At 34.1% G+C, this 24,333-nt stretch overlaps 1 protein-coding gene across 4 annotated transcripts in view; it reads left to right on the top strand.

Annotated features, from left to right (window-relative positions):
• The window catches only part of DPP10 (dipeptidyl peptidase like 10), a 715,620-nt gene that overhangs the window by 318,753 nt on the left and 372,534 nt on the right, over window positions 1–24,333 (top strand). For 3 of the 4 annotated variants that reach the window (XM_045826271.1, XM_045826270.1, XM_045826272.1), the window contains exon 4: window positions 6,748–6,842. The exons of the other annotated variant lie outside the window; for it this stretch is intronic. In XM_045826271.1, coding sequence (XP_045682227.1) covers window positions 6,748–6,842 — 95 coding nt within the window. The remainder of the gene's footprint in view (window positions 1–6,747; window positions 6,843–24,333) is intronic. 4 annotated transcript variants of the gene reach the window in all.

Raw genomic sequence — 24,333 nt, 5'->3', positions numbered from 1 at the left:
AATATCTGAATTATAGGGGTGCCAGAAGGAGAAGAACAGCAGGAAGAAATTGAAAACTTATTTGAACAAATAATGAAGGAAAATTTTCCCAGTCTGGTGAAGGAAATAGACTTCTAGGAAGTCTAGGAAGCCTAGAGAGTCCCAAAGAAGTTGGACCCAAAGAGGAACACACCAAGGCACATCATCATTAAGTTACCCTAGATTAACGATAAAAAGAGAATCTTAAAAGCAGCAAGATGAAAGGTAAGAGTTACCTACAAAGGAGTGCCCATGTGGCTATCAGCTGATTTCTCAAAAGAAACTTGCAGGCAAGAAAGGGCTGGAAAGAAGTATTTGAAGTCATGAAAAGCAAGGACCTATACACAAGATTGCTCTATCCAGCAAAGCTTTCATTTGGAATGGAAGTGCAGATAAAGTGCTTCCCAGATATGGTCAAGTGAAAGGAGTTCATCATCACCAAGCCCTTATTATATGAAATATTAAAAGGACTTATCTAAGACAAAGATAAAAAATATGAACAGTAAAATGACAACAAACTCACAACTATCAACAAATCAACCTAAAAGAAAAGACAAATGATGAAAACAAAAAGTAGGCAAACACAAGTAGATCAGGAACAGAATCAGAGAAATGAACATTACATGGAGGGTTTTCAATGGAAAGGGAGGAATAGGGGGAAAAAGGGGCAGGGAAGAATAAGCATAATTGGAAGGCATTAAGCAGATAGGGAGAGATCAAAAATGGTATAGGAAACAGAGAACTCAAAGAACTTATATGTACAACACATGGACATGAACTAAGGGGGGTTGGAAGTTTGGGGGATGCAGGGCATTGGGGGTAAAGAGGAAAGATTGGGAAAACTGTAATAGCATAATCAATAAAATATACTTAAAAAAATAAAGTGCCAAGCAAGCCAAAAAATACATATATATATAAGCACTTGGAGCATAGTGATTTGGTTACACAACAGTTTTTTGTTTAGTTAAGGAGAAAAATCAGAAGTCTGAGGGGAAAGGAGAGTGTGTATGGAGCAAGATTTTGAGGTAGGTGAAAGTGACAAAGCCATTTTTGATGACCTTAATTTTCTCATGTAAATATGTGGAACTTGGGTGTCTTTAAAAAGTGAGGAAAGTTTTCCATAGTTGTGATCAGTGTTTTAGGAGAGAGAATTAAGGGACCTGCTGTGTTAGTTAGCTCAATATTCTAGATTTACCATTGATATATTTAATTAATTGTCAACTATTAATTTAATATTTAACAAATCCTTGCTACATTCATTAGAATATTTTCTGTGACAACTATTTGATCATTTTGTTATACTGTTTTTTTTTAAAATGCTCAGTTTATTGAGTGTAAATTTTAAAAATGAAGTTATGCAAATTTTATTTTAGATATAACAAAATGGACTTTTAAAAAGATGAAGGTTATATTTGTATGAAAGTATCTCAAATAGTCTTTTCCCTCTTTTTGAAAACTCCCCCTGTTAGGTAGGTGATTGATTTGATATATAGATAGATTTGATTTTGAAACATTAGAAGCAAATTTTGTCAAATTATCAAAAACATTAACAATAACCAATAAGGTGTTTTTTACTGATATACATGGGAGGTAAATTTTGTCAACTGTCAACTTTCTGGAAGACCTCTAAAATAACCTGTTAAGAAAAGCTAAGTTATTACCTATTGCAATCAGGGATGACAGCATTTTGTCAGTTCACAATGTGCAGAAAAAGGGCATGGCATGGTTAGGGGAGATAGGTCTGTATACGGCTGGTTAAGACAGGTCTTTTAATGAGGTTCTGGTCGGAGCTGGGCACATTTCAGAATATAATAGTTTAAGATTGGGGGACACAGAGAGGTAAGCATCTTGAAGTGAGTATTAAGTAAACAGTTATTTGATAATTAAGAAATTTGTTCAGTTTTAGCAACATATGGTTCAATCTTATGGATGTAGCCTGCTTTGGTTCATTGTCCTGACAGTTGAGGTGGAGGCACAAAGGGATGTAATGGGAAATGTTTGACTTGTGGCTTTGTGTGGAAGAGGTATTAAAAGGTATTAAAATTAAAAGGTTGCATTTACTTGACAAGATCTTGAACTAGGCTATACTACTGTTTTCCCTTTGTTAGAAAAGGGGTTAGAGAGAAATGACAAAAATATAGGGGAACAGAAATAAAAAATACATTCTTAAAGCTTAGGATGGAGAGGCTAGACAGTGATGGTTTCATGAAAAGACACCTTTTCATGAAAAAAAAAACTGACTAAATTGAATATGTATTTTGGAAAATTGACTCAACTTTCATTGAGCTGAAAAGGAAGATAGTATATTCAATCAAAGTACTATATAGATGTGCATAATATTGTGTTTTTAAAATATTTCAAGTATTCCTACCTTAACCTTCCTTTGTTAATGTACTTCACTCCTTGACCTGGTTCACTCATATGTCATTACCTAATATTAAACAAAATATGAGGTGACAGTTTTGAAATATACTTCCTGAAAGTAATTAATTAAATAGAGTTATGGGAATTTTAAAACTGGGATTTTCCACGAGTGATTATAAATCAATAAAGTAGAATAAATATGACACCCAAAAGACCAGATTTGAAAAACCAGAAAAAATTAAGATTAATAATGGCAGACATTAGATGCTTTTAAAATAATTTATGCATAAATCTGTATTAAATATTAAGCTAGAGAGTTACATTTGAATTTTTAAAAAATATCCTACTAATGTAACATTGACAGTAAAATTCACAAGAGAGTAGATCTAAAGGCATTTACAAAATCTCAACTTCTGTAGATTTACTCCAAGTCTAACAAAATTTACCTTTAAAACATAGTAAGGGTAATTTTTGTCCTCTCAAACAAGCTTCACTTTAAAATGTAAACTAATTTTCCTTGTTCAACCTCTTGTACAACCTCCCAGCTGCCTGGAGTTTTCTCTTGCTATGAGAGACAATGGGGCCACATGTTACTCTGTCTCTTCCATTGTAGGAAAAATACCATTCACACTAAAATTATTCTCTAATCTCTTCTTTCTCCTTAAGTCTATGGACTTCCGCACCGTTTAGAATTCTTCAGTATACTTCTCCCCTATGTGTGTGTGTGGCAGGGGCACTCATCTAGTGACTTTTTGCTATATTCATCTCCATTGTGCAATAGAAGAAGGGAAAGCCTTTTTCTCTTCATTTATTGAAAACTATTATAGTGATGATTTCTTAAGTCATGCTATTTGTCTCTTCTTGGTAATCTAGGATGGTAATGTTCATAAATACCAAGAAATGATACAGAATTGAGAATATCAAGAAAAATAACAGACAGGATTGGTTTGGGTGTACTATTCATTCAAGCAAGCAGTGGAGATTTAAGTGGAGATTAAGAAGACAGCAGACCAGAATCAGCTGACTAGATCAAGCAGCTTTGATGACTGGCGTTGGTGTTAGGCTGTGATCATATATTTGAGATAGAAAACAAAGTAAATATAGGAAAGAAATATGAATCAAAATAAATTTTATGATGTGTGTAAACCTGTTATTTCTTCAGCATCACTAGAAAGGACAACAGGTAAAATTAATAATAAAAGTAATGAAATGTACTTATAGCTGACAACAGGCATTCAGAAGGTTGTACAAAGAAGGAAAAGGGCCATCAAGGAACATGTATAAAGGACCCATGGACAAAGCCAAAAGGGGAAGGATTGAGGGTAGGAGGTGGGAACAAGTGGGGCAGGGGAAAGTGGTAGCAGGAAAATGGAGACAACTGTACTTGAACAATAATTTTTAAAAAGACTCATTTTATTTTATTTTATTTTACTTTTTTATAGTTTATTTATTTATTTTTAGAAAGGGGAAGGGAGAGAGAAAGAGAGGAAGAGAAACATCAATGTGTGGTTGCTTCCCACACACCTCACACTGGGGACCTGCTCCACAACCCAGGCATGTGCCTTGATTGGGAATTGAGCCAGCGACCCTTTAGTTCACAGATCGACGTTCAATCCACTGAGCCACACGAGCCAGGGCATTTTTCCAATTTAAAATTTCTTTTTGCCCTGGCTGGTATGGCTCAGTGGATTGAGTGCCCGCCTGTGAACCAAAGGGTCGTTGATTTAATTCCCAGTCAAGGCACATGCCTGGGTTGCAGGCCAGGTGTTCCAGTTCAGGGTGTGCAAGGCGCAACCACACATTGATGTTTTTGTCCCTTTCTTTCTCTCTCCTTTCCCCTCTCTCCAAAAATGATCAATCAATCAATAAACCAATCTTAAATTTTTTTTACAAGGCCTTATTTTAAAGACCACATAGGACTATCTTTCAGTCTATGCAGTCTATACATGTCTCTGAGAGTAACTTGGAAGCATTGTTTCTTTTACTCCTTTCTTAAAACACCATTTGTTTTTCTGTGTACCAGTCCCTGGTTCAAACATGTCACTGTCCCTGTGTGATTAAGGTCAAGAACTATTGGCTTTCTGTGCCATCCTTGACTCTAATAATAGGAGAGTCATACTGAACTCTCAGTCTTCTGAATGAAACAGAGACAGAAAGAAAAACAAGCTTTATTTTTTCTAGTACTGATTTCTTCTCACCGTATAATTTGTAGGTGTTACTATTTATAATATTGAAATAACTGGAAAACAGGTCAGAAAATCTTGCTTTGCCAAGGTGTCAGATATTTCTATATAATATTTATAACCCTCCATTGCAGTATACATGTATCATTACACAGATGAAGACATTCAGGATCTGAGTGGCTGTAATTTATGTAACCTGATTCATTACCAATAGTATACTAAATCCTCTTCAATACTGCCTTTCTTCCAAGAAGAGCAGGGGTATTGGGATGTTTAATACCATAGAGAAGGTTAGTAGGTAAGCCTGGAAAGATATTATAATTATTAGAAAGAAAACAACTCAAGATTGCTTTCTGGAAGTTTTCCCTCAGTTTGATATTTTTAGACTGAAGTATTCCTAAGATTTAATTTGCTGATGAATGTGATTGAATTTAACTAAAAAAATATATAAAATCAACAGCTGTCCAGAAACAATTTAATTATTTTAAATGAAAACATCATTCTTCTAAAGTTGACAAAGTAGATACAATGGTATGCTGTTTCAGAAATTTTGTGTTTTCATAATCCTGATGTTTATCACATTTTATCAGTATCATTTTTATTTGATCTTTATTGTATTTTTTTCTACTACCATTTAGTCCCTTTATATACCCATCCCAGCAATCACCACACTGTTGTCCATGTCCATGAGTCCTTTGTTCTTTTTGCTCAATCCCTCCACCGCCCTCACCACTCCTCACCACTGGCTGTCATCCTGCTGTCAGTCTATGAGTCTGTCCTATTTTCCTTGTTAGTTCAGTTTGTTCATTAGATTCCACATAAGAGTGAAGCCATATGGTACTTTTCTTTCTCTGACTGGCTTATTTCATTTAGCATAATATTCTCCAGGTCCATCCACACTGTTACAAATGTTAAACTTTTCTGCTTTTGTACTGCTGAGTAGTATTCTATTATGTAAATGTCCCATAGTTGTTTTATCCACTCATCTACTGATGGACACTTGGGCTATTTCCATATCTTGGTGATTGTAAATAGTGCTTCAGTGAACATAGGGGTGCATATGTTCTTTCAAATTAGTGTTTTGGGTTCCTTCAGCTATATTCCCAAAAGTGACGTTGCTAGGTAAAAATGCAGATCCATTTTTAATTTTTGAGGTATCTCCATGTTGTTTTCCACAGTGGCTCTATTCCCACCAACAGTGCAAAAAGGTCCCCCTTTCTCTACATCCTCACCAACACTTGTTGTTTGTTGATTTATTGATGATAGCCTTTCTGACAGGTGTGAGATGTTACCTCACTGTGGTTTTTAATTTGCATTTCTCTAAGGATTAGTGTTGTTGAGCACCTTTTCATATGTCTATTAGCCATCTTTACATCAGTGGTTGTATCTTTATTTGGCTTTTAAAATAAGGGAAGTTTCATTATACTGATATGCTGGTAAACCATATGAATATAAAAAAAACTTTTTAAAGATTTTTAAAAGGAGGCATCACTGTTTAGCATGTAGTACATGAATATAATACATTTATTGAAAATCCCATCATCATAAAAATTTGGAATTAATTAGTGTAGCTTGAAATGTCTTCATTTTAGAATGTTATGCACAAGAAGAGCCTTATCATTAGAAATGTTTTATCTGTGATCACACAAACCAGATAAAATGCCAGAGACAAAATTTCAACCCAAAGGAGAAAGAGGTTGAGTAGGAATTGATAGTAGTAAGACTGGATACTTGAAAAAGCCTGAATGATGGTGATTCAATGTGAGTTGATTTAGAACTGTGTATTTATAGTTAACTGGCAGCACTTTCTGAAAGTTTAGTGTGATCATTAATCAGTAACAGCTTACACAGAAAACTGGAGGCACTTCTCATTGTTCCGTCTTTGTCATCTCAGAACAGGAAGCCAACTGCCCATATTTTAATTATTTTTTATTTGTTAAACCAGGAATCTGAGTGGCTCTCTCACTAACCTTATTTTCATTGCACAATAGACCACAGATTAGGTGGGCTTCCATATCATCAAAAATGATTAATTTGGACCAAGTTTAGAAATCTGCTCAGGTTATTAAAGGCTAACCATAATCATTCTAATGTGTCTGTTTATTACACACATTTTTCCTCTACAGCTATTATATTAGCTATTCAATGTATTTGTCTATTTTTAATATCTTTATTGTTGCAGATACAGATGTGGTGTATAAAAGCGAGAATGGACATGTCATTAAACTGAATATAGAAACAAATGCTACCACATTATTATTGGAAAACACAACTTTTGTAAGTAACGAACAATTAATTATTTATGCATTTCGGTATTGTTTAGAATATTCTCTAGGTGTACATATCTTTATTTTCTTCAGCTGTATCCTTTGAAAAGAATTTTAGGTGAATAGTTAGGGCTGGGATCTCATTAGAATCAGTATATATATTGATGGAAAATACCCGGGGGGCCATCTGCTTCATTTTCTTCCTGTTGAGCCTTTTTAGTAAATAAGTCAATATTTCCAGGAATAATAATTCCTTACAATTAATACTTCCTCCAATATTTTCATGTAAAATTAGTCATATAAATTCTAAGATTTTTTTAAAATGTCAGTCCAAAAAGTTATTATTAGCTTTTTCTCTCCCTCTACTTTTCCTTCTGTCTGAATTCTTTCTACTCTGTTGTGGTTTTCTGGATGAAGCAAAAGGAAGCCTTTCTAAAATTAACCTTCTGTAGGAGATGAATGGTTTACTTTTAAAATTCAATATTCTATCAATATTATTTCCTACTCCAGAATCATTATTTAGTGTAATTGTTCAAACAAATGAATGTATGTATTTTTTCTTAGAAAGAAATATAAATGTTGCCATTTCTGTTAAATTTGGCCATCTTAAAATTAGGTTTAGTTATGATTACCTAAGAGTAAATGATAATGATCTGTAGCAGATCTTCAAAATCTAGCCATAAAATACCACTGAACAGTTATTTGCTCACTTTTCTATATAACTAAAGGTTCAATACATTGCCTATTAGATAAATTTGTGATATACACAAAACATTGTATAAGGCCTCAGGAGACCACAAATAAAAGCAATGTGTAAATCATTTTTAAAACTTATTTCTTCTTGTACATTTGGAAATCAACACTTAGTCTTCATGTGTATTTTGATGGCCAGGTGGAAGAGATGGACTTAAGAGGGGTGTCCAACCTTTTGGCGTCTCTGGCCATACTGGAAAAAGGGTTGTCTTAGGCCACACATTAAATATAAAAACCCTAATCAAAACAAAAAAATCTCATAATGTTTTAAATAGTTTATGATTTTGTGTTGGGTTAGTGTTCACAGCCATCCAGGGATGCAAGTGGCCCACAAGCTGTGGGTTAGACACCCTGGACTGAAACATTCTGCTGTTTATTGTTTTTATGTGTTAAGAGAAAACAGTCTTTGCAAATCGTGAAGTGATTATATGGGTTCATATACTTTAGCAATTAGGTTATTACTAACAGAGGGTAATGACATTTTTATTTTTAAACTAATAAAGTAATTCATGGATATTAAAGGAACACCTATTCTAGATGCAACTCTTTATAGCATTTGTGGAATGCTGAGTGCATATAAGGCATTTGCTAACTTTTTAAGAATATCATTTTCTTTATGGGAGATAATACTAACCCTCATGAAAAAGTTTAATAAGCAGTATAGAGCAGTCTCTATTATGTCTTAGATGGTCCTCAGTGATACTAAAGAAGAGGCTAAGGAATCACTGAGAGTTGCTGAGCTCAGTGGACAGGAGGCATAACAGAAGAGGTGGTAATGAGTAGAGGGCATAGTAATTGTTTGCTGGTTAAAGTCACTGTGAGTTGATTTTCAATAAAATTTGTTAAGAGAAAAAATTAAATGCATTTTCAACTTTGTGCCCTTTATTATAAAGTATCACTTTTAGGGGGTAGTGTATGCTGCCAGTGGCCAAGCATTTAAGGTAGGTATAAACACTCAGTACCTCACTGAATATTTGGTTATGTGACTGTTCTTTAGTGATTATTCCCCTTACACAGGTTAATGAGGTCTTCCCTGTGGTCACAATTTATGTATTTTTTTATTGCCTATCCCTTGTTTTTTTTAGCCTCTATGATACATCAAAAGAAACAAAAACAAAACTTTTGCTTATTATTTTATTATCATAGTTTTATTATTGGTCCTTCACACCACCCTCACATCATCTCATTGTAGTTTTCTTCATAATGCCTATTAACACCATTTTATTTTTGTGCCTGTGTGTTTAATCTTCTTAAATCCTTTTAAGATTTTTCTTTTCTCTTCTATGTGGGTTATGACTCTTAATTACCACAAAGTCTTATTTAGCAAATATTCTAATTCACTGATACTCTAAGATCCATAGATTCCCTAAAGACATTTATCTCACAACACAGATAATTAAGCAATTTCTAAGTCCTAGAAGTGTCAGACTTCAATGGGAGGGTAAACAGATAAGTGTGACATGTATTTGCAACCACTTAACCCAAAACTGTAAACCAAAATAAAAATTACCATGATTCCTGATGATTTCTGAGGAACTCATTTAATAATTTCCTCCCAATTCCAAGATAGCATTATTAAATAGAGTTGTGTTTTTACAGCTTATGTTAGGCTAAAGTCTGGATTTATGTTTTATCTGAGCCCTTTCTTTTAGAAAAAATCTCTTGTCACAGCTTAAGAGTTTTATTTGTACTGCAGTTTTTCATTGAACAATTATCAATATTCTAATTGTAATCGTAGTTCATTGAATCTGATTATTCTAAAAAGCTTTATAATAAAAATGTGCCAAGTTACCTGCAAAAAAATCACATTATTGATAAAAATGTGATAACAGATTGTCTATTATTAACAAGACATATTTTGCTGTCAATTTATTTCAAAAATGAAGATAACATCACATTGTCATTTCCATGCTTAAACACATTTTAAATATAGTGGGTACTTTTAGCTATGTAATTGTGGTTAGCAGACTCTGAAACAATAATAGCCATGGCTGTCAAAAATAAAATACAAGTAAAGTATTTTCCTGAAATAATTTTCATAAGACATTCTTTGGGATTAACCATAGGTGTATTTCTAATGAAGGAGGAAATTAAAGGCTATATAACTTTTTGAAGGGGAATTATATAAAAGAAGTGACTTAGCTCAAAACTGCTCTAGTCTTTTCTAACAGTTTGAAAATGCTGTCTCTTACAGCCAGAGCTATTTCAAACAAAATCGCACTCACAATGACATAATGAGGAAATGTTTCACAAGTATTAACTATTGTTCTCTTTCTGCTGTCAGTAAATTGAATTTCACCAGTTGTCTTGGCAGAACATACAAGCAGCCATAAAAAATTGTATCAAATCACTTTTTCAAATTAAAATGGAATTAGAAACATGAGTTCAAGCCATGTACTTAAGCTTTGTCCATGATACGAAAAAAAAGTTTGTGTGCTAATATGGAAAGATATACAAGGTCAGTCCAGAAGGTATACAGCCATGTAATATAAAAAATAGAGACCCTTATTAAAGAACATACAAGATACAAGGAACATTGTACATATGACAATGATGCTTCAGTCCCCTTCAAGTAGGCACCTGGGGACTTCACACGGTTCTCCCAGTTGCCATCAGCTGCCCCATCATATTTTTGTGAATCTCATCAATGGCCTGAAATATATTTCCTTTCAAAGGTGATTGTAGTTTTGGGAAAAGCCAGAAGTCACAGAGCACCAAATCTGGGCTGTAGAGGGCCTGAGTCATCTGGGCGATTTTCTGTTTTGCCAAGAAATTCTACATGAGAAGTGATGTATGAGTAGGTGCATTGTTCTGATGAAGCTGCCAATCACCAGTTGCCCATAGCTGTGGCCTTCTGAATTATGAGAATAGTTTCTGAGGAGGAATGTTCAAGCTTAACACAAAATTTAAGGCAGATTGATTGCTCTACTCACTGAGTCATTTAGAATGCAACAGTCACACAGTACAAATGCTCACTCAATGTCGTCTACAGAACTTACTGACTCTTACAGTGAAGTTGTCACTGATTATGTGTGTACATTCCAGCCCCCTATCTTTGGCTGCTAGGTTACATCGATGTCACAAACACCATTCTGTTTATGTTAATAATGGTTGGGTTTTTTTCTGGACAGACCTTGTAACAATAGATGAGAATCATACATCTCTTTGTTTCTGAAAACCTGTAAGCTTTAAAAACATGATATATATATAAATATCCTAAAATAGAGGGAGGAAATTTATGTATGGCAGCAAAAGGATTCCAAGGAAAATGTTAGCTACATATTTTTTTGGTCCAACTCTCTATTTATAGGTCATTACATGATAGTAGGTTTAACTATAACCAGGGGATATTTATTGACTTACCATGCAGTGATAGCATTAGTGGCTTGCATGCCATCATAATATTCTTATTTGTTCATTTTTTATTTGTCCTGCTACTGGATATATGCAGGTTAGGGGGTACATCCAACTCTCTGTACAACCACAAAATTAAGGAACTTATTTTCTAATTCGCATTTAAGTAAATAGGTACCTATGAAATATTATAGGAGCACAAGTAAAGAATTGCTGGATAAAGGCAGCTAAAATTTCATCTTTTAAAATTTGAAATAAAGAAAGATTATTACATATTTCTGACTAATCAGTGGCCTCACATGCTATAGTCATAGAAAATTTGCTGTTTTTCAAAAGACCTAGACTTAGCAGTATATATTAGTAACCCAGTAGTGAATGACATTAGTAGTGTAATGAATATTGATTAACCATTGAAGTCACTGGAACAGTACACATATGCATGTTGCTATGTCCATGACAGTACAGTTTTTTTCTTTCTCTAGATCTGTGGTTCTCAGTCTGGATACCTTTGCCCCTAGGAGACATTTGGCCACTTGGGAGACATTCTTGGTTGTTATGGCTGGAAGGAAGGGGTTGAGGGAATCTAATGAGTAGACATCAGGGATTCCATGAAGTATTCTACAATGCTCAAGACAGCTCCTCATGACAAAGAATTAAACAACTGAAAATGACAGTGGTGCCAAGTTTGAGAAATCCTGCTTTAGATGGAGACACAAAGGAAACCATGATGGTTAGAAGGTACTTTCTCAAGGTGGAATCAAAGCAATAGCTCTCCAATGAGAAATTAACAGGGAAAATCTTAAAGTGTGGTTTATAGCTTCCTTATCTGAAGACAGTATTCCTCCCTCCTTCCCTCCCCTCCCCTCCCTTCCTTCCCTTCCCTCTTCCCTTTCCCTTTCTTTTCTTTCCTTTCATCTTTCTTTTCTTTCTTCCATTCTTCAAAGACCAGCATGCATGAGTAGAATCATTTGGTCTTGAAATTCTTTCTTTTGCATAGTGCAGGATACAGGCCAAAAGAATAACCCCAGTTTTCTTATAGTTTGGGGGGGATACTTCTAATTGAGACTTTTTTTGTTCAGATAAATTAATATCACTTTTTTACTACTGTCAGCTTCTTTGACCAGGAAGCAAGTGTTCATCTGCTAAGTTAGAGGATAAAAATCTTAGGACTATTAAGGACTCCAGCGAGCATAATTATTTCCATTGTTGCACTTTATTTATAAATAACTAAATGTACTTGTTTTTAGATTGGGTATATCTCTGCCCTTTCCAATAATAAGCATCACTTCATATTGTTAGACACATTTATATTTCCTTCATTGTTGTTATTCATCTTAAAATATAAAGATAATTTTAGTCACATTATTCATTTTGAAAATTATTATTACATTTATTTACATTATATAATTTCCAACTCTTAGTCATCAAAGAAGGATATAATTTGACTCATATAACTATGAATAAATAGTTATATTTAGGTAAATAGAAATGAAGTTTTACATATTTCAGCAAAGATTGGAATATTTCTTTTATATTAAATCATTTAGGAAGGAAAATCTTGAATATACCATAGATATTTAGCTTGTTTAAATTTTTCTGTAAGTTAGGCAGATGTAAACATGAATTCTACCATAGTTTTTGAAGTGATGGGCAATTTTCCAAAACAGGAAAATTAGGAAAGTTATGATCCTCACCCTGGAAGTCTATTTGTGTAAAAATTCAAAATTTGAAAAGAGATACCCTTGTTTCCTTATGTTTGAAACTATGATATGATTACCCTATAATTCCATACATTTATTTATGCATTTCCCCTTAAATGAAGAAGGTTTTACAAGAAACCACTCTATATTATGTTTCACCTTAAAGTACCACTGTGAATGATCTAGGAAAGAGATGCTACCAACAGATTCATTCACTGGGACAAAGTATTTTAGATGGATAACATTTTTCTGCAAGAGTGTAAATTGCTGCTAATAAAACCATATTATCAGCTATATAAATGATTATGCAGATTCTTAAATAAGTCATTTTTGAGAAAAACAAAAATTACCTGAGTAGTATATCTAAAGGTCTCCTTTGAATAGGGATAAAATACTGATATAAATGTAACTTTTTATTAGACATCATCTGCTTCATTATTTCAACAGAGCTTATTTCAATTGTGTCTGATTTATCCTGTTAGAAATGAACAATAAAATTATTACAATTCCAGTATTTCCTTCTTTAAAGGTTCTCATTAATCTCCTTAGAGGTGTACATTGCTTTAGTATGTGTCAGATAGGATGATGGAAGCTAACAGACAGCCAGATTTTTACTGCATTTAATTACATTTGTATTGGAATTCAGCTTCCTGAGACATCAATGCTCTGGATTCTGTCCAGGCCCAGTCAGTTCATTTTGACTAATTCAAGACAAGTTAGATGCCTTTGAGCATGTGATGAATGTTTCTCCCTTTCAATTTTTATGAAAAGTTTTATATTGGGTTATCTCCCAGTAATGGGAAGTCAGTTATAAATTAAAAAACACTATTCTATTAATTTTGGTGGAATTTAAGCAAAAATTAATACATGTTCAAGAGATTTTGAAGGTTTTGAATATGATGACCTAGAGATATGTTACTGCCCCCCTTTTTGAGGTTGAGAGAACTTTGGTCTGTGTAGCTTTATTGAGGGACAAGCATGCATTAGCAGAACTTTTGTAAACTATCAATTCTATAGAGTACAGACTTTTCATACTACAACAGAAACAGATTAGTGTTTTAGTTTGCTCATGGTACATGAATGGGCATTTAAAGAAGTTTAATTTTCAGCAAATCTTAAATGATAATGGCAGCACATTATAGAGCTAGAAAACATTCTCCCTGTCTCCCATTTCAGTTCAAATAAAATGAAACTGAGACCCAGGGGAATAAAGTGACTTAAAACATCTAGGGTAGTCCTGAGGACAGAGTACAAATTCCTGGACTATTAGTCTAGTATTGCTTCTAATACAACAAGATGAGTATTCCATTCAAAATCCCTTATAAAGAAAGACAAATGATTTCATGTTATATGTATAAAAAGTTTATATATTTGTGTCTTTCTTAAGTGTTTTATAAAATTTGATTAAATTAAACATATATGATTAGTATATGAGCCTGTGTGTTTGTGTGTATGTATATATATATATATTTTTTTTTCTTTCCATACAAATATTTTCAGTTCTTGTGAGAATACCGCCTATGTTAACAAAAAGAACCAACCTTGGCTGCATTACACACGCACACCCATATCAACAAGTCATACACCACTATGCTTTTCCTTCTTTCCCATGGTAGATTTGTCTGAAATACTCTTATTTATATTATATATTCTTCCTTCTTTAAAATTTTGTAGAGCTTTTCCTCCCTCACCACCGTTATAATTTTTCTGCATTATTGTTGAGATGACCCATATGTCTTAGTTTGTTCATATGTTTGCCAGATGCTTATTGAGACCCTGCTATGTGTCAGATAATATTCCAGGTTCTGGGGATACATAGTGAACAAGACAGGCTGGTAATCCAACCATAAACAAATATCAAGTAAAATTACAAGTTATATCTAGCATTGAGTCCTTGCCAAAGAAAATAGCATAAGGTGGAGGCTAGAGAAGGATTATGTGTTTAGGAAAGGATCACTACAGAGGCAAACTTTTAAGGTCAGGCTGAAGAGTTTTATCAGCTGAAAGAACAATAATTACAAAGAACTTTGTATGGGAATTGCATCCATCTATTCCAAGAACAGAAAATACACATGTAGAAGAGGATGTGGAGAACGGTACAAAATGAACCCAGTGGGATAACTAGGAAGAATATTATGTTGAGTTTTATAGGTGTAGGCTTTATTTACTGAGCAACAAGCACAATTTGAAGGAAGTCACAACGTCTGAATCATATTTTAGAAGAACACTCTGTCTACAGAATGAGCAATATATTTTAGGTCAATTAAAGTAGAAACTGGAAGACCCTTTGAAGGCCACAGCATTGTAACAGATAAGAGAAGATTCAGAGTTTCCACTAGAATGGTACTAATGAAGAAGATGAAAAGTAGGTATACAAGGGTTTGTCTGAAGATAAAGTGAACAGGTCCTTGTTGATTAACTGCTTCATTTTGGACAGAAATGGAACAATCACCATTGTCAGATTTTTAAATGACATTAAATCAGTCATTCTGTTTTAATATATTCCAATTAATCTTGACAATAGAATAGTTGTAGTATTTAATTGTTTTATGTATATGTTTATATGCATTTTCTGTATATACCAGTACAATAAAGGAAGTTTTACTGGCCTGGTTGGAAAAGATTTGCAGTGAAATGAAGAAATTAACATAGGATGTAGCAATACAATCCATCATCCTTGAGGGTTAAAAATGTACTCTTTTATTTGTGATCATTTGATTGAATCATTCAATACTTTTATTATGTCTTTATTTTATCTTACATATTGTAATACTGCTAAAGACATGATTGTGAGAAAATAGAATAGTCCTGGCCCTAATGATCTCATGGTATAGTGAGCAAGAAGTGCACTAATTAGATAATCAGATACATGAACATTTAAAAGCTATGTTATGGAATGAAAAGGAAGCATGGGAATAAAAGACTGAAGGGAAATATTGCATTCATTTTAGAATTTCTAATATATTGATGTGATGTACTTTGAAGAAATCATAAGAAGCTTCCTAATGAAGTGGAGATGAATGAGGAGAGATTAACTAGGTGAAAATAGAGCTTTGAGGTAGTGGAAATAGTATGAGACAAGGAACATTAAAAACCCTGAGAGAATGCCAGTGTGGCTGGAGCCTCACAAGGAAATAGAAGCCAGATGAGCATGGTAAAGAAGGTGGATGCCAGATCATTCAGATCATAAATAATGGATTTTTAATTTATTTTTTATTGTTCTAGTATAGTTGTCTCCATTTTCCCCACGCCCACCCCCCACCCCTGCCATCCCCACTTCCCACCCATGATCCTAACCCCCTTTAATTTTGTCCAAGTGTCCTTTATAGTTGTTCCTGAAAACCCTTCCTCTTCCCCCACCCTGTTATACCCTCTCACCTCCCCTGTAGTTACTGTTCTAAAGTACAATGTCTGTGGTTATATTTTACTTTTTTGTTTGTTACCCTATTGGTAATGGATTTTTAAAGGTGATCAGATTTGTTTTTGAAACAAAGATCTCTCTGTTGAAGTTGGAGAATAAATTAAAAGGTGTGGTTTAGAAGACAAAGGCACTATTGAAGTGAATTATGCTTGAGATCATAAGTAGATGGATTTAGGCAGTGGCAGTAAAGATTGAGATAAGTGAAAATATTTGAAGGTAATATGAAGTGAGATAAAGCAAGATAACAGAATAAGTATGGTGGTGATTGTGGTGATGGGGAAGATTACAGTGGGGAGGTATCAAGGGTAGTGATTCCTAGGATTTTGGGTGTGTGACTTATTTAACCATTGAGGTGGGGAATGCTGAATGAGAATGAAGCTGAGGATGTGGTTGGATGAAAATACCTGTTAAACAATACTTAGGAAATAAGTGGGATATCAAACGGGCATAGTTCCTTTATTGAAATGTTAAAAATAAAAATTTTAAGAGAGAAAATAAATAGTTGATATAATTAATAAAGTCTTTATTGATTTAGAAATCTGAAAATAAGTAACCTTATTCAGACAATTTTACTATATTTTGATTAAGCAGTTATGATGCATTTTTACATCTTTAATTAAAATTCTTACTAATTTATAAATTATTTAAAAGAGGCTAACCAAGCCTTAGTCAACTTTGTGTCTTCAGTGACTAATGTAATGATGGCATAGTGTAAGTTAGGCACCTAGTGAACATTTTATGAATTAATCATATTTATTTTCTTTTTCACACAGCATCATTTATTTAAATATTTCATTCAGAGGCTCCCATGAGACAGCACAGGAGAAAAAAAGGAATTCAGTTTACTCTCCTAAAATTTGAACCACCTTCAATGATTTATATACCAAATTGATTATTATCCCTAACTACTAAAAGTGTGAGCCGATCAGACTGCAAGCAAGTAAAGAGAGCTTCTGGTTTGAAATGAATAATATTTTTAGCAAAGATCAAAAACAAAAAGTACTTGATTCTTCATAACCTATCTCTGTTATTTTTAATGGTTATCAACACATTTAAGCATTTAACTTGTGAATAGCATAAACTTTTTAAATTATTTTATTGTTGTTCAATTAGAGTTGTCTGTGTTTTTCCCCCACCACGCCCCCCACCTGAGCCAAACCCACCTCCCTCCCTTGCTTCCACTCTCCCCCTTGGTTTTGTCCATGTGTCCTTTATAGTAGTTCCTGAATGGATGAAACTGGAGAACATTATGCTAAGTGAAATAAGCCAGGTGGTGAGGGACAAATACCATATGATCTCACCTTTAACTGGAACATAATCAACAAAAGAAAGAAACAAACAAAATAGAACCAGAGACATTGAAATTAAGAATAACTAACAATAACCAGAGGGGAGGAGTGAGGGGACAATAGGAAGAAGGGTTTTCAGGAACTACTTTTTTTGAAACACTGTTAATTTGCAGGATATTTAAAAATCATATAAGTGCAAGAAGAAGCTTCTCCTCAACCTCGTGTTGTTTACTAGATATTGAAAGGTTTCTTACACATTAGTCAAGTCAGTAAACTCTACACATGTTAATTAATTTACATTTATATAATAACTAAAATGACTTTCTTAATTGATATTTGTCTAGTTTATGACTAACGTGAAAATCAGAGCTGAATACAAGTTTATGCTTAACTTTTGTGAAAGAACTTAGAGTGTGGATATACCCTAACTCCTGACTGTATTACACTACTCTTTTTTTTTTTTATTGTTGTTCAAGCACAGTTGTCTCCATTTCCTCCACCACTTTCCTCAGCCCCACCCTCACTCCTCCCCGCTTTTGGCTTTGTCAATGGGTCCTTTATACATGTTCCTTGACTAACTTTCCCCTTCTTTCCCCCTCCCCCTCCCCTCTGGTTAGTGTCAGTTCTTTGTTTCAATGTCTCTGGTTATATTTTGCTTGCTTGTTTGTTTTGTTGTTTAGGTTCCACTTATAGGTGAGATCATATGGTATTTGTCTTTCACTGGCTTATTTTATTTAGAATAATGCTCTCCAATTCCATCCTTGCTGTCATGAAGGGAAGGAGCTCCTTCTTTCTTTCTGCTGAGGAATATTCCATTGTGTAAATGTAGCAGAGTCTTTTTGTCCAATCATTTACTGATGGGCACTTAGGCTGCTTCCAGCACTTGGCTATTGTAAATTGTAACAATCCCATTAAAAATGAGAAAAGGACTGGAACAGACACTTCTCCAAGGAGGACATATAGAGAGCCAAGAGTCATATTAAAGAATGCACAGCACCACTAGCCATCAGACAGATGCAAATTGAAACTACCATGAGATACCACTTCACACCAGTCAGAATGGCCATCATAACCAAATCAAACAAGTGCTGGCAAGTTGTGGAGAAAAGGAACCCTAGTACACTGTTGGTGGGAATGCAGACTGGTGCAGCCACTGTGGGAAACAGTATGGAATTTCCTCAGAAAACTAAAGATGGATCTGCTTTTGGATCCTGCAATTCCTCTCTTGGAATTAAACCCTAAGAATCCTGAAACACCAATTCAGAAGAATCTATGCACCCCAGTGTATCATACTACTCTTGAAATTTGTTTTATCTCCTCTCTCTCTCTCTCAACAGCTTTATTGAAGTACATTTTACATACCATACTTTTCACTCATTCAAAGTATTTTTTAGTATATTCACAGAGTTGTACAACCATCACTGCAGTCTAATTTTAAAACATTTAATGATGCCCAAAAGGAAACCTGTACACAAGTAAACTGTCTCCATTCCTGCTTTCCCCTCTATAGCCAGGAAACTACTAATCTATTTTGTGTCATTATGGATTTCGATATCCTGTAAATTTCAGATAAATGCAATGTGCAATAGGTGATGTTTATGTCTGTATTTATTCACTTAGTATAATATATCTAAGTTTTATACATTTTTAGGAATATAACAACTTCATTTTTTATTGCTAAATAGTATTCCAGCACATGGATATACCATTTATATTGTGTTTTTCTTGTTCAGTTTGTTCATTAGATTCTACATATGAGGGAAAATATATGACATTTTTCTTTCTGTGACTGGTTTATTTCACTTAGCATAATGTTCTCAGGTCTATCCATACTGTTGCAAAGGATAAAATTTTCCTTTTTTACAGTTGAGTAGTATTTCATTGTGTAAATGTCCTATACTTTTTTTATCCACTCATGTACTAATGGACACTTGGGCTGCTTCTATATCTTGGTGATTGTGAATAATGCTGCAGTGAACATAGGGGTGATTATGTTCTCTTGAGTTAGTGGTTTGAATTCCTTTGGATGTATTTCCAGAAATAGAAATACTGGGTCAAAAGGCAGATCCATTTGTAATTTTTTGTGGTATCTCCATACTGCTTTCCACAGTGGTTATACCAAGCTACAGTCCTACCAACAGTGCAAAAGCATTCCCCTTTCTCCACATCCTCGCCTGCACTTGCTGTTTGTTGGTTTATTGATGATAGCCACTTGTTCTGACAGGTGTGAAATTGCATATCATTGTACTTTTAATTTGCATTCCTCTAATGATTAGTGACATTGAGCATTTTTTCATATGTCTGTTGGCCACCTGTGTCTTTTTTGGAGAAGTATCTATTCAGGTCTTTTGACCATTTTGTAATTGTTTTTTTTTTTTAATTTTACTGTTGATTTTTGTAACTACTGGATAAATTTTGGATATTAACCCCTTATCTGATGTATTGGCAAATATGTTCTCCCATTCTGTGTGTTGTCTTTTTATTTTGTTGATGATTTCCTTTGTTGTGCAAAACCTTTTTAGTTTGATGTAATCCCACTTGCTTATTTTTCCTTTTGTTTCCCTTGCCTGGGGAGATATATCAGATACAATATTGCTACAAGCAATGCCCAAGATTTTGCTGCCTATGTTTTCTTCTATGATTTTTTTAGACTTTCAGGTCTAACATTTAAGTGTTTGATTCACTTTGAATTTATTCTTGTGTGTGGTATAAGAAGGTGGTCTACTTTCATTTCCCTACATGTATTTGTCCAGTTTTCCCAACACCATTTATTGAATTAACTATCTTTAGCCCATTGTATGTACTTGTTTTCTCTGTCGAATATTAATTGATTGAAAAGTATGGGTTTATTTCTGAGCTCTCTTTTCTGTTCCATTGGTCTATGTGTTTGTTTTTATGGCATGCCTTTCTGTTTCTGATTACTATGGATTTTTAGTATAGTTTGATATTAGGTAGGGTGATTCCTCCAACTTTGTTCTTTCTCAGGATTGCTGTTGCCATGCAGCCCTTTGGTTTTTCCATAAAAATTTTGAAATATTTGCTCTAGTTCTGTGAAATATGTCATTGGAATCTTGATAGGAATTGCATTGAATCTATAGATCGCTTTGAGTAATATGCACATTCTGATGATCTTAATTTTTCCTATCCATGAACACGGTATGTCCTTTCACTTATTTGTATCTACTTCAATTTTTTCTTCAGTGTCTTAAAGTTTTCCAAGTACAGGTCTTTTGCATCCTGGTTAGGTTTATTCCTAGGCACTTCATTCTTTTTGAAGCAATTGTGAATGGGATTGTTTTCTTAATTTCCCTTTCTGTTAGTTCTTTTTTTGGCATATAAAAATGCAACTGAAGCCCTGGCTGGCTTAGCTCAGTAGATTGAGTGTGGGCTGCAAACCAAAGTGTTGCAGGTTTGATTCCCAGTTGGGGTACATGCCTAGGTTGCAGGCCATGACCCCCAGCAACCGCACATTGATGTTTCTCTCTATCTCCCTCCCTTCCTTCTCTAAAAATAAATAAATAAAAATCTTTTAAAAAATGCAACTGATTTCAGGATATTAACTTTGTATCCTGATACTTTGCTGAATTCCTTTATCAGTTCTAGTAGTTTCTTGGTGGATTCTTTGCGGTTCTCTATGTACAGTATCATGTAATATGCAAATAAAGACAGCTTTATTATTTCCTTTCCATTTGGATGCCTTTTATTGAATGCTTGTAATTTTGCCTGTTGAGTATAATGCTGGCAGTGGGTTTGTCATTTATGGCCTTTATTATGTTGAGATATGTTCCCTCTGTTTCCACTTTGTTGACAGTTTTGATCATAAATGGGTGCTCGATTTTATCAAATGCTTCATCTGCCTCTGTTGATATGATCATGTGTTTTTTTGTCCTTTAATTTTTATGTAGTGAATCACATTTATTGATTTATTCTTGTTGTACCAACCTTGCATTCCTGGTACAAACCCAACTTGATTGTAGTATATGATGCTTTTGATGAGTTGCTGTACTCAGTTTGCTAATGTTTTGTTGAGAATTTTAGCACCTATGTTCACCAGGGATACTGGCCTGTAATTTTCTTTCTTTGTAGTGTTTTTATTTAGGTTTAGAATTAGGATAATGCTGGCCTCATATAATGAGTTTGGGAGCCTTCCCTTCTCTTGAAATTTATGAAATAGTTGGAGGAGTGGTGTTAATTCTTCTCAGAATATTTGATAAAATTCACCTGTGAAGTCATCCCATAAAGGGCTTTTGATTGCTGAGAGGTTTTTTTGTTTGTTTTGTTTTGTTTTTTACTGCTTCAATTTCACTAGGTATATCTGTCTATTCAGGTTCTGTGATTTTTTCCTGATTTAGTTTTGGAAGATTGTACGTTTCTAGGAATTTATTAATTTCATCCAAGTTCAGTGTATTGGCCTATAGTTGTTCATAATATTTTCTTAAAATCTTTTGAATTTCCTTACTGTCACTTGTCATTTACTCTCTTTCACTTCTGATTATATTTATTTGGGCCCTCTCTATTATTTTCTTTATAAGTCTGGTTAAAAGTTTGTCAGTCTTGTTTATGTTTTCAAAGAATCAGCTTTTGGATCCATTGATCTTTTGTATCATTCCTTTAAGCTCCTTTCCATTTATTTCTGCTCTGATCTTTATTATTTCCTTCCTTCTACTCACTTTAGGCTTTTTGTTGTTCTTTTTCAAGTTCCTTTAAGTGTAAAGTTAATTGTTTATTTGAGCTTTTTCTTACTTTTTGAGATAGGCCTGTAATGCAATGAATTTCTCTCTTAAAATTGCTTTCCCAATGTCCCACAGGTTTTGGATAGTTGTGTTCTCATATTCATTTGTTTCAAGGTATCTTTTGATTTCTCCCTTAATCTCATTGCTGACCCATTCATTGTTTAAAAACATGTTATAGCCCTGGCTGGCATAGCTCAGTGGATTGAGCGTGGCTGCAAACCAAAACATCGCAGGTTCGATTCCCAGTCAGGGCACATGCCTGGGTTCCAGGCCATGGCCCCCAGCAACCACACATTGATGTTCCTCTCTCTCTCTCTCTCTCTCTCTCTCTCTCTCTCTCTCTCTCCCTTCCCTCTCTAAAAATAAATAAATAAAATCTTTAAAAAAAAAACATGTTATTTACCTTCCATGCCTTTTCATGCTTTTCAGTATTCTTGTGATTTATTTCTATTTTCATTAGTCATGCAGAAGCTTTTTAATTTGATGTGTTTATTCTTTGCTTTATTTCCCTTTCTTTAGGGAATATATCAGTAAAGGTGTTGCTGTGTAGAATGTCTGAGATTATCCTTTAAAACTTTTGTGGTATCATGACTTATATTTAAGTCTTTTATCAACCTTAAATTTATTTTGTGTATGGAGTAAGTTGGTGATCGAGTTTCATTTTCTTTTTTTGTGCATGTAGCTGTCCAGATCTCGCAACACCATTTGTTGAAGAGGATATTTTTCTCTAGTTTATGCTTCTTCCCCCTTTGTCAAATATCAGTTGACCAAAGGTACTTGGGTTTATTTCTGGGCTCTCTGTTCTGTTCCATTGGTCTACATGTCTGTTCTTATGCCAGTACCAGGCTGTTTTGATTACTGTGGCCTTGTAATACAGTTTGATATTGGGTATTGTGATCCCTCCTACTTTGTTCTTCTTTCTCAAAAATTACTGCAGCTAATCGGGTCATTTATGGTTCCATATACATTTCTGGAATTTTTGTTTTTTATCTGTGAAACATGTCATTGGTACTTAAATAGGGATTGCATTGAATCTATAAATCTCTTTGGGTTGTATGGCCATTTTGATGATGTTAATTCTTTCAATCTATGAGCATGGTACATGCTTCCATTTGTTTGTGTCTTCCTTAAATTTTTTCTTCAGTTTTGTACAGTTTTCTGAGTACAAGTCTTTTACCTCCTTGGTGAAGTTTATTCCCAGGTACTTTATTTTTCTTGTTGCTATAGCAAATGGGATTTTTTCCTGATTTCTGTTTCTGATATTTCATTGTTGGTGTACAAAAATGCCTTTGATTTCTGAGTATTGACTTTGTATCCCACTGTTTTGCCAAATTCATTTATTAGGTCAAGTAGTGTTTTGGTGGAGTCTATAGGATTTTCTCTGTACACTATCATATCATCTGCAAACAATGACAGTTTTGCTTTCTCCTTTCCAATTTGGATGCCTTTTATTTCTTTTCTTGTCTGATTGCGGTGGCTAGGGCTTCCAGTACTATGTTGAATAGGAGTGGTGAGAGTGTGCATCCTTGTCTTGTTCCTGATCTTACTGGAAAAGCTCTAAGTTTTTACCCATTGAGTATGATGTTGGCTGTAGGTCTCTCATCTATGGCCTTTATTATGTTGAGGGATGCTCCCTCTATTCCCACTTTGCTGAGTGTTTTTATCATAAATGGGTGCTGTGCCTTATCAAATGCTTTTTCTGCATCTATTGATATAGTCATGTGATTTTTGCCTTTCATTTTGTTTATGTGGTGTATTATGTTTATTGATTTGTGAATATTGCACCATCTTTGCATCTCTGCATGAATCCCACTTGATCATGGTGTATGATCTTTTTAATGTATTGTTGGATGCGGTTTGCCAATATTTTTTAAGGATTTTAGCATCTATGCTCATTAGCAATATTGGCCTGTAATTTTCTTTCTTTGTTATGTCTTTATATATTTTCATAGTGTTGTGGTCAGAGAAGATATTTGATGTAATAGCAATATTCTTAAATTTATTGAGACTTATTCTTTGTCCTAACATATGGTCTATCCTAAGAATGTTCTGTGTGCACTTGACAAGTACGTATACTCTGCTGCTTTGGGGAAAAAGGCTCTGAAGCTATCAATTAAACCCATTTAATCTAGTGTGTTGTTTAAGGCCAGTTTCTCCTTGTTGATTTTCTGCCTGGAAGATCTATGCATTAAAATCAATGGTGTGTTAAAATCCTTGACTATGACTGTATTTCTCTTGATCTCTCCCTTTA

This window comes from Phyllostomus hastatus, unplaced genomic scaffold, assembly GCF_019186645.2.
Source record: "Phyllostomus hastatus isolate PE091 unplaced genomic scaffold, TTU_PhHast_1.1 phas_scaffold_60, whole genome shotgun sequence".
Lineage (NCBI taxonomy): Eukaryota > Metazoa > Chordata > Mammalia > Chiroptera > Phyllostomidae > Phyllostomus > Phyllostomus hastatus.
Note: the sequence above shows the minus strand (reverse complement) of the source record. Positions and strands in the feature narration are given on the sequence as shown.